General features: G+C 32.2%; 1 protein-coding gene across 1 annotated transcript; it reads right to left on the reverse strand.

The window, feature by feature from the left end:
* Positions 1 to 1,361: 1,361 nt before the first annotated feature.
* On the reverse strand, positions 1,362 to 10,562 carry LOC110785838 (fructan 6-exohydrolase). Its single transcript, XM_021990349.2, has 7 exons — positions 10,350 to 10,562; positions 10,015 to 10,023; positions 6,793 to 7,655; positions 6,520 to 6,678; positions 4,788 to 5,029; positions 3,734 to 3,824; positions 1,362 to 1,685 (listed from the first exon to the last, which is right to left on the reverse strand). The coding sequence occupies exons 1-7, from the start codon at positions 10,525 to 10,527 to the stop codon at positions 1,506 to 1,508; spliced, it is 1,722 nt and encodes a 573-aa protein (XP_021846041.2). The 5' UTR covers positions 10,528 to 10,562; the 3' UTR covers positions 1,362 to 1,505.
* Between the last annotated feature and the right edge of the window lie 1,544 nt (positions 10,563 to 12,106).

The following is a 12,106-nucleotide window of genomic DNA, read 5'->3' on the forward strand; positions in this document are numbered from 1 at the left end:
ACATACAAGGGGTCTTCTTTTAGTGGATTGTTCAATATTCCACAAACTAATAAACAAGAACGGAGGGAGTATAACAATACTTCCTCCGTTCCACAATAGATGCATCATTTCTCATTGCACGTGTGCCAACGCGCTTATTTGAACATTAATATTTCTAAATGCGTATAAGTAAAAATTATAAAAAGTTGATATTTGAAATCCTTGCATTAATACGAATTTAACAAAATCTCACTTGACTATATTTTTTCTTACACAACAGTGAAAAAAATATTGTCAAAGTTGATTGATGAATAGTGCACAAATGAGAAATGATGCATCTATTGTAGAACGGGGGAAGTATAAGATAAGGGTTTTTTTAACATGCAATATTATATTAATGATGTTAAAGTTTATGGATTTATTTATGTTAGCCAATGTAACATTATATAATTTAGAAACCTAAAATATAAAATACAATAATCTAGAAGATACTTGACTTTTTCCATTTTGTGTTTTCTTATTTTGCACTGCATCTCAGCAATCACTACAAAAAAATTGTACCATTAACGACAGTAAATCTCGTCCCTAAAGGCCAATAATCATTGATTGATGACGGGATTTTCTGTCGTGAACCCGTCATAAAAGAGGGACGTCGTTAATGAAAATCTCGTCGTTAACCCGTCGTAAAAGACATTTACGATGGTTGTTCCCGTCTTAATTTGTTTGGTTGTTAGCCCCGTCGCAAAAGGCTTTTGCGACGGAATTTTTAACCCGTCATAATTAGATTGTCGTTAAAGATACAAATTTTTTTAGTGAATTAATTGCAATCAATGGTTAAGATTAGACTAAGTAAACCTAGCTGCTTCCTGGAGTGTTTACAGACTCAAGAGGCCATAATGAAGAAAGTTAAGGCCATAAAACAATGCAGAATATTTTCACAATTTCAAGTGGACAAGGTATCGTTTAATTTTATTATTGTAGGCTCTCGAAAGTCAAACTTTAATTAATTATGCATGCGAAACCTCCGTTTTGTTTTAGTCGACACATTTTTCTTTTAGGGAAAGTTTTTTTTATAAAAAAAATTGTAACCCACTTCCATTTTCTGTAGTGTGTACGTTTTCATTAATATTTGTTGACACACTTTTTATTTTCGTAAGTTTTGTCATCAATATTTTGTTTTAATTTCTTCCTTACCTGGGTATATGGATACGTGGTTTGTGAGTTAGTCGGTAGGGATACATAGTATTGCCTATTAACTTCTTTTGACACCTTTTTCTTAAAATAAAGTGTGTCAATTAAAATAGAATGGAGGAGGTATACCGTACCCGAAATTTGTTTAACAAAAAAGTTTAAAATAAAATATGTAACCAACAAAAAGCACAAATCTAAATATATTGTGGCACATTTTAGAAAGATACGTAGCACGTAGTATTACGTTTAGAATGTTGTAAAAATGTGGTACTCCATAATGAAACACAAATAACGAGAGTATTTCTCGATGTGTTATCATGAAAGATTCAAGTTAATTAAGCAATTCGGGCTTTCTTCATGGACCAAGCAGTCAATGAAGTGATTCTAACACTCCCTGTTCCATTGTTAAAGACATACAAATGGGCGTCATCGTATATTGCCATTGTTGGATAAACTCTTGCGGTTATCACATTCTTTCCTTTCCCTCCAAAGCTTTCCACTACAGAGTGATCAATCTGTCACCACCAACAAGAAATACGTGATTTAGTTGAAAAATGGGACCGCAAATGCCTTATTTAACCTATATATGACCTATATCGACCAAATATGACTTAAATGTGCTTAAATTGCTTAGAATCGGTTTTAGAAACCTTGAATATGCCACATAAAACATGTAAATGGTTTGAAATGACAAGTTTGGTTCCTTAGCTCAAAGTTGGGCAAGAAAATGACATTTTAGGCAATATATGACCTATAACGACCAAATAGGCCTTAGATGTGAGTAACTACGTTTGAATGTGACTTAGCAAGTGAAAACAAAGCTTATGAAACATGTTTTAAGTTTAAAATCAGCCCTTAGTTCTTTTTTTTGAAAAATGGGAGCGAAAATGCCTTATTTAGCCTATATATGTTTTAAGTTTAAATGTGCTCAATTTAATATATTTGTTATGCATGGGTGATAATCATTTTAATTATTGTAGGAAAACTACGTTTGAATGTGACTTAGCAAGTTCAAACAAAGCTTATGAAACACGTTTTAAGTTTAAATGTGCTCCATTTAATATATTTTTTATGCATGGGTGATAATCATTTTAATTCTTGTAGGAAAACTATGAAAAAAATGTTGCTGAATGTGTTGAAAAAGGCATTGCTAAAGATCCCAACCAAATCTACTTTGAGACAGTAGGTGGGAGAAAGAAGGGAAAGGTTCCCGGGCTGGGTAGTGGAGCCTCTCTATACTTTGCACCATCTAGAAGGGGTGGTAGTTCTTCTAGCTCATACACCCCATCTATTTATTCTCAAATGTCATCTCGATTGGAAGAGACTCAACAACAGTTGACCCAAAAATCCATTGAGCTTGAAACAACAAAAAATCAGATGTTAAAGGCTATGGAGGACGATCTACTTTTGAGGCAAAGGGAGAGAGAAGAAAGAGAAGCAGAGCGACTACAGCACCAAAGGGAGATGGAAAGGGAGAGACAAGAGAGAGAAAGGGAGAGACAAGAAAGAGAAGAACATGCCGCCCAGATGAAAAAGGCAATGGAGTCTTACGAGCGGATGTTCAGTCAGTGTACTGGTTTTCCTTTCTCGCAGTCGCAGGACCCTCGAGATCCACCCGGAGGCGGGACACCTTTGTGTTAGGTAGTTAGTATTCTTGTATTAGTTTGAACTAGTTACAACTTTTCGTATTAACATGTTTGAACAACATTATGTGTATTATGAATCTTTGTTGTATGACTTTGAACATGTTTAATATTATAACATCGAGCAGGTTTCATACGATTTTACAGAATTTATATAAATTCGTATATATACAGGCATATATAATATTTACAGGTACATATATAATATTTATACAGGCATATAATACAGGTATATATGCGATTTTACAAAATTGGCTGCAAATGATATTTGCATAATTACCGACCGCAAAGGCAGTCACAAATTTAGTGACCGCCACAAAAGCAGTCACTAATTTAGTGACCGCCCCCAAGGCAGTCACTAATTTAGTGACCGCCACGAAAGCAGTCACTAATTTAGTGACCGCTACAAAGGCAGTCACTAATTTAGTGACCGCCACGAAAGCAGTCACTAATTTAGTGACCGCTACAAAGGCAGTCACTAATTTAGTGACCGCCAAAGCGGTCGCTAATTTAGTGACCGTCAAGGCGGTCGCTAATTTAGCGACTGCATTAGCGGTCACTAATTTAGTGACTGCTTAGGTGGCGGTCGCTAATTCTGTCGGTAAATTTTAGCGACCGCCTTCCAGTTGGAGTTTCCTAAATTACCGTCCAGGTGAAAACTGGCCGCTTTTTTGCGACCGCTGGCGGTCGCAAAATCTTTTACCAACCGTTTTTCGCGTTTTACCAACCAATTTTAGCGGTTGGTAATTAATCAATTTCTTGTAGTGTACACACATCGTAAGAGTTAGGCTAAATAGCTACATTTTGTTCATTAGCTAATTAATAATGATTTTTGTTAGGTTAGATATAAATTGTTACATGAATATGCTCCTTTCATTACTAAGAACAATAGACGTCAAAAAAATAAAAATAAATCTTACCAATATTCTTAGGGACAATCCTTCACGAATAGGATTTACGCCTACAAAAGTTCCATACGATGTTTTATCTGGAGTTTGATTTAGAGAAGAGCTGCAAAATATAATGTATAGTAATTAAAATACGACATTTAAGCCGTGTCATAATGATGACATGACATGCTTATATATCATGAACGTAATTGAAAACTAAAATATTTAACTTATATAATTTATTATATATACATTTTACAAAAAAAATAGGAAATTCTTAATATTCTAATTTATTATAAATATAATATTTATTTATTTCCTTCTTTTTATCAACTACCTTAATTACATATTTTCATAGTAAAAATATTTTGATGACGCAGACTACATGGCGCCTATATATAGTACCATTTAGAATCCGACACGTAGAATTGCGACAACTAAATGTTATCGCAACTTGTGAAATTTATCATCATCCTTAAAATATACTTCCTCCATTTTTTAATAATTGCACCATCTTGATTTTAGCACTATTCACATATTCTAATATATTTAATTTTTGTGATTTATATGTAAGGAAAAATATATTCATGTGAGATCTTGTTAGATTCGTCTCAAAATATACTTTCAAATTATCAAATTTTTATAATTTTTTAAAATGTATAATGAGAGATATTAATAGTTAAAATAGTGCATTGTCAAGCGTGAAATCCAAGATGGTGCAATTAAAAAAAATGGAGAAAGTATGGTTTTGGATCCTCTAGAGTTCTAAAATAACTCTACAAGGTAGAGTTTGAGCATATCAACCATTGAATGCAAAATCAATGGTTCATATATTATCTTTCCAAAATTCTCCCTATTTTTTCTCATCAATATGAGCCCTTGATTTTAAAATGTATGGTTTAGATACAACTCTAGCTTGTAGAGTTTTATTAAAACTCTAGAGGATCCGGACTCAACTCAAAATATATTAACAAACAATAAACCAACTATATTGACTTATAAAGCCTAAAAATAACAACATTATTAATAAAATTATTTAACATAAATTAACATATATACTTCGTATTATTAAGAGAGGTATTACCTGCTTTGGTCACTACACATAAGGACAACAAATTTGTTGTTATGGGCTTTGAAAACCCTGAAGAAGACAGCAGTGTACTCTTCCAGGCCTTTGGAAGCTAAAGTCAGTAATCCAAATGGGCCAAGCCCACCACTCACCGAAGTCCCTTTTTGACTGCAAAGCAATTGTGGGTCCGTCCAACTTGCCTTGAACTTTTCAATATTCTTCAAATCATGAATTCCAAATGATATTTCTACATCTGCCTGTAAAATTTACACCCAAACATACTCAACCTAAAATAACCAAACATGCTATAGCCTATAGATGGTGTATGAGGAAATACGAAGTATTAATAGAACAACTAGTCTCATATAGTCATATTCAAGTAATTCAACCGTCTTGCATTTACTTAATATCAGATTGTGCTTATATCTTATGTTGGACCTAATACTACATAGTATGCAAGATGGGTAGGAAATGGGTGACATGACATGTGGTCTGACATAGACAACGCCTTATATTATGCACGATTGCATATATGGGTAGAAAATTAGCGACATTTACATTTGATATGATTGTTCGGAAATGATAAAGGTCGCAACATGCGACCTTTAAGCCGTGTCACAATGGTGACATGGCACGCCTATGTGTCATAAATGTATTTGGAAACTAAAATATTTAGATTTTATAATCTATTATACATGTTACAAAAAAGGTAGGAAAATCTTAATTATATTCCAATTTACCTATTGAATAATATAATTTACAAATGCATTGGAAATAAAATATTAGGAAAAGTATTTCGCCATTATTGGTTTTGTAAATTTTGTTCATCCACCTTCGTCTTTTCCATGCACCCAAATTATAATCAGGCAAATCAATTTCAAATTCAAGCTAAAATACATTAAGGACTGCAAAAATTCGCAGAAATTCATCAACTTTAATAGACCCACATGAAATTTATAGACATAATTTCACACAAAAATAAACACTAATTTTTAAATCCAATTTCAAAATCAAGCAAAAAACAACAAGAAATACAGAAATACAAAGCACCCAGATGAAATTAAGAGCCATAAATTCACAAAAAAAAGCTATAGAAAGAGTGAATTTCAATTTTTAAAATTGTTCTTCAATGGACGTATTGCTAAAGTGCCGTTCTTCCTATCTAGATGAACTTGAGAACTACTGGCTCGTGTGGCTGGAGAGACGAACGGCATTTTTACTATGAAAAAACTCCTAAAACTAACCTAATCATTAAAATTAAAATAATATTTTAAAGTAATGTATAATTATGAATTTTTATTTACATATATTATTAGATTATCATTTAGTGTATTTTTTAAGTTAATTCGATTTCTTTTTTTAATTACACAAAATATATATTATTAGATTATAATTTTTATTTTTTTAATTTGTAATTTATAAGATAAAAAGAAATATATATTTACTATAAATATAATAAATATTTGTTTCCTGATTTGTATCGACTACCTTATTTATATATTTTCATAGTAAAAATATTCAATTGATAGTAAAAAAAATTGATGACACGTTGCCTATGTGGTGCATACATGTACCAATGAAACGCCGACACGTAAGATTGCGACAACATTTTGTTGTCGCAACTTGCGACCTATATCATCATCCTTGATTAATTGTTAAATAAATGTCAGATGGTCTCCTACAAGAATTTGTATTAATACAATGAGAACAAACAAAAACAGAGGGAAGAAGTAAATAGATTGCTTACTTGAGCAGCAGTAACACCATGAAGCTCTATGATTGATCCTCCTTTAAGAACTTGGTGTGGTACACTTATTGGCTTTTCTCTCAAAGCTTCGATCTCTGAAACTGGCCATTGGATCAACTGCTTCCCACTGCAATCAAGCCAAACGTTTCTAGGAATCGTCTGCATTACATTTTAAGTTCAAATTTAAAATAAAAATAAAAAAATTAATTAGCCTACATACGAATCAATTATTATTATAAGATAAAAAAAAAGAGGTAACGTAAATAATCTTACATGAATACCGGACCATCCTTTTTCCATGTCATCTGCCACGCTGGAGGATTCATTAGCCCAACCAAGTAAAATCCTCCTTGTAGTAACATCATCAAAGAATGTCTTGGAAGCGTAATATTTACCATAATCATACCTCAAACTCGACTCATTCATAAAACCAACATCAGGCACATACGCTTCCTTCTCGTGCAAATAAGTCCCAATTGTGTAAATATCATGCTTAGTATCATCCAAACTATTTTTAAGTACGTGTTTAACATGATGACCAATTGTAGAAGTGTCAACACCAATTGGTTTACAATTTATATAAACAGGGAAAAAATCAGGGCATTCCCACATGCCACTAAGTTTATATGAATATAAAGGTTCCTTAATTTGTACCCAATTAACAAAATCCTTGCTTTTGAATAGTAATGAAGTACCAGTTGTTCCAGTCTTGCTCCCAACAAGTACTCTCCATATTCCGTCTCGGAGTCTCCACGCCGTCGTCGGGTCCCGGAATGAGCTGGCATTGATTTGATTTTCCGGCGTAGGGAACATGACTGGATTATTGGGTGCCAAAAACCATTCCTTAAGATAAGGGTCATTTATGTCTTTAGGGTAGGCTAAAACTTGAACTTGTTCATATTTTGGGTTAAGTCCAGTGAAAAGCATTGCAGGTATATTTCCTGGGAGTATAGTGGCTGATCCAGACCAACTTCCGTTTATGTTGGCGTCCATTTCTGGTTGGATGGCTATAGGTTGTGGGGTCCAGTTTATTAGATCGGTTGATGTTGAGTGGGCCCACACCGGTGGAGCCCATACTACGCCGTCCGGGTTGTATTGGTAAAATAGGTGATAAATTCCATTGTATATCATTGGTCCTGCGACGACGACAACAATAACAAAATAAGGATCAATTTTAAAAAATTCAAAAACTTATACTCTTCTTCGCACTACGGTTGACTTTAACTCTCTAACAAATGACTTTAACTCTTAATATTCAAACTATATATATAAATAAAATAGTATTTAGAAAATATATATCGATAGAAATCTAACAAAAACGCACATTATTACATTTTCTTAAATGTGAATCACAAAAGATGAACAGAGGTGTATTCCAAATAATTTAAAAATCTAAATGATGCAATAGTTAAGGAACCTAGGAAACATGACGGCCATTAGAGCTATCAAAAACTAAACCGACCCGAAAACCCGACATAAATCGACCGAACCCGTAACCGACCATGACCTGAAATTTTGGTAAAACAAGTATCCCAAAACCCGACCCGAAAAAACCCATAACCGATTTTAACCCGATGTTGTATGACCCGAACCTGAACTCGACACCCGATCGATAGATAACCGATAACCGAACTGACTCGACTGAACAATGATCTGAACCCGATAACCGACCCAACAATGACCTTGATCCTCGATTTTTACCACATAACTTGTTAATGACTCCACCTGTGGAGTAAATATTTTACGCTTGAATATTTTGAGATGAGTAAATAAGATATTGACTCGATCTTAATTGTTTCCGAGAGTGAACCCGACCTGCATTTTATCCGACTCGAACTTGACCCAAAACCTGAGATTAATTGCTATACTGATTTAAACCCGACTATATAAGACACAACCCCGAATTGAACTCGACCAGAACATGGCTCGACTCAAACCAGACTTGTACCCGAAATGGAAAAAAAACGCGACGTGACCCGATCGATAACTAACCCGACCTGCACCCGAGTGATAAAGTGACCCGACACAACCCGACCTGATCACGACCCAAGACCCAAAATAACCCGATCCAAAATTATTAATTATACTATATATCCAGTAAAATAATTGTAGTTTTAATATTAACATCGGTTGTCTTATGAATATTATGCTCAACTCTTTTAAAATGCGATAAATAATTTTGGAGTAGAGATTCGGATTTCTTAATTTATTTCTTAACACAAGGTAAGAGAAGACAATCTATACTAATATTTAATAATATGAATATTTGCAAGTAATTTGAAGTGTCATGGCATGTGTATCTCCTTGACAACATCTTCTCATTTTATTTTATTTCTTTAAATTTTATCTCCATTTCTCCAATTTCCTGCATTTTCACCACCAGAAAATTAATGTTCCTTCACCTTCAATAAATTTAATGTTTCTTTATCTTTTAATTTTTCTATTAATTTCAAATAATATACCAACTTATATTATTGTCTCCGCGGTTTTTTCTAAGTGAAACATGAAATAAACACTACAAAAAATTGTCGTTAAAGGCCAATAATCGTTGATTAATGACGGATTTCCTGTCGCGAACCCGTCATAAAAGGGGGTCGTCGTTAATGGAAAATCTTGTCGTTAACCGTCGTAAAAGACATTTGCGACGGTTGTTCCACAGAATTTTTAACGCGTCGTAATTTGTTGTCGTTAAAGATACAAATTCTTGGAGTGAAAATACATTTACTCTTTTAGTCATATGTGAATTGAAAAATTAAACTCACTGACCTTAAAAACATGTATAGCACGAGATCAATACTAGCTTTTTTTTAACACATTGGAAGTTTCATCCAATGCAAGACTCTTCAACAAACATGTTTCAAGCTTCCTAGTATTGTAATTATTAGTTAATTAATGTGTAATGACATAACATCGACCTGTTATTAGGGATAATGCACACGCCTCCCTAAAATTTTAATTATTTTAAGAAATACTATTATATAGTAGTAATATGCCAAAATATAAATATATTGTACAAAACTAACCATATACGGAGTACTTCGTATGATATACCGTCACATAAATATTTTATTTCATGATTGAAATTATTATACTCCCTACGTGGCTACGTCTATATTCAATATTCAATATTTCGTATAAGTTCTGTTTTTTTCACCTATTGCGTATTAGATCAGACCAAATTAGACCATATCTGAAAAAGTAAAACGCACTCACAAAACACAACCAGACTACACAAAGCAAAAAGAACTTATAGAAAACAATACCAAATAACCAAAAATTAGAAAAATTTGACCATATCCGATGAAGCGAATAAAGTTTATGACACAAAATAATTTTTTTAGAAACTAACATTTTTATAATAGTTTTGTTATATCTATCCTCTCTTCAACTCGATCATCTTTAATAAGGACATTTTAAAAGAAAACTAAATTATAAACACATAAAATTGGCATTTAATCGAGTTGACTTTGGGGGAAATGTGGAGGGAGAACTAACCATTGGGATCTTCAGAAATCCATAATGCATCATTTACGCATTTCACCATCACATGACAAAATAAGAAAACTTACGTTAGATCAAGAATATACATTGACAAATAAATTTAGGAAAATTGACAACAAAAGGTAATCTAGTATTGTAATAAAGAGATATGAGACGCCCATGCATCAGATTCATATGTCTAAATTAAATTAAGTATATATATGTGACTAGGTGAGGGTTCAAGGGGCTTAATTATTGTCCAATTACATATAAGAATGCATGGTGAGACAGAATAAAATGCATACATGCATTTATAATATCATAGGATTAAATCGAAACAACGTACGTACCATTAATCCAATTCTTTACAGGTTGGAAATGGTATGCGGTTCTGTATGGTTGATCATCAGAAATAAGGGATCGAGGAAAAGGAATACTTTGAAGATGACTATCAAAATAATGAGAGGCATGGAGTTCAATTGCACCATAGCCAAAGAGCAGAGAAACCAACAACAAAATCAATCCCATGGTTAGTTCTGCCAACTTTGAGAAATGAGTTTCATAGGTTTTAATTGCTATACATTCTAGGGTATTTATTTATATATATAACATAAGGGGAAAGAAATGAGAAGTGGTCATCAAATAATTATTAATGTATTTATTAATTAATAAACTTCTTGGGACCCATACACCTAACCAAAAAAATCAAAGTTGAAAGTGCACGTATTCTTTAAAAAACCAACAAATTAGAATTAACAAGAAGTGGAAATTTCAAATGAACAAATTAATTAATAAAAATTACATATTCTTGTAAAAGTCTTAATGCTTATTTAACTGTCACACTTTATATTAGTTAGGCTCTATATGGCTCAATTGAATTTAACTTAAGTTAACACACAAATAAGATTTTTTCAGCAAAAATAAGTACATATAAGTCCAGATAAATTCATATAATCCGGCTTCGTTCTATGAAGTATTAGATTTATTTTGTATGAACCTATATTATCTAAAACTTATTTGAACTAATATTAACTTTATTATTTTATATGGGAAAAAAAACTTATTTTGCCTAAATTAAACTTATTTGTGCGTGAAAATATATGAAAAGAACTTATTTTTTCTGAACTTTTGTATATGTTATACTACATTTTTTCCTCCAAAAGTTCACATTTTTTTTTAATTTTAATATTTTGTTATAAGTTGAGTTGTACTATAAATGTTGTTGTAAATAATAAAGATTTTAAAATATTTTTTGTGGGGTAAATCACGAAGAGACCGTAATCTTTTTATTGTTTTTATTGCATCTAAATGAGACTCTTTTTATGTTTGCATTAGTAATCAAAATTCTATTGGTCCCGTTCGATATCAGCCTTTTTTTATGTTTTTCAGAAAACTGAAAACAAAAATATGGCAATTACAAAAAATAGTTTTCAGTTATTTATTGTCATATTTCAAAATCATCATACTTAATATAGAGTCCTATTTTTTCATGATTCAAGTTATATCATATATGATGTTGAACGACCCCTAATTAATAATTTTAACAATGCTCACTTTGAAATAAACTAATTGTTTTATTAAAAATGCTCACTTTGAAATAATTTTAACAATACATCCATTCACGAGCGGGTTTACCATTAATCAGTTATATAGTAGTTTTTTGTCAAATGACCAAATCAATCAAAAGCTTAAACTGACCGATTAGTTTTATACTCTACCACGCCCCTCAAAAAAAAGTCCTTTAAGTTTAAATTGAAGCGGTTCCGTTACCATGTAAAAAATACCAACTCAACTAAAAGCTTAATATGATGGTTGAAACCTTGAGATTAGTTTTATGATCTACCAGTTTTGGAATAGAACTTGATTTGATATTCACTTGTTTGTAAACCAAAAAATTCATCATCAGTGGTGAATCTTGTGATATTGCTCAAAGCCCTATTATCATGGTTAGGATAATAGGTTTAATGGCTTTTAACGTGACAAGTTTAAGTTCTACTTGCTAAGGTTTATTAAATATTAGGGGAAAAGAATGAGAAGTGGTCATCTAATTAAATAGGTAATTATTGGAATTTCGGGGCCCATACAACTAAGCGGAAAATAAAAATTG

Source organism: Spinacia oleracea, chromosome 6 (assembly GCF_020520425.1).
Source record: "Spinacia oleracea cultivar Varoflay chromosome 6, BTI_SOV_V1, whole genome shotgun sequence".
Taxonomy (NCBI): domain Eukaryota; kingdom Viridiplantae; phylum Streptophyta; class Magnoliopsida; order Caryophyllales; family Amaranthaceae; genus Spinacia; species Spinacia oleracea.

Coding starts and splice junctions, on each gene's coding strand:
- LOC110785838 (XM_021990349.2), bottom strand. CDS start 10,527: ATGGGATTGATTTTGTTGTTGGTTTCTCTGCTCTTTGGCTATGGTGCA. Junction 3,825..4,787: donor ATGTGTAGTGACCAAAGCAG/GTAATACCTCTC, acceptor TATATTTTGCAG/CTCTTCTCTAAATCAAACTC. Junction 1,686..3,733: donor GATTGTCCCTAAGAATATTG/GTAAGATTTATT, acceptor TGGTGGTGACAG/ATTGATCACTCTGTAGTGGA.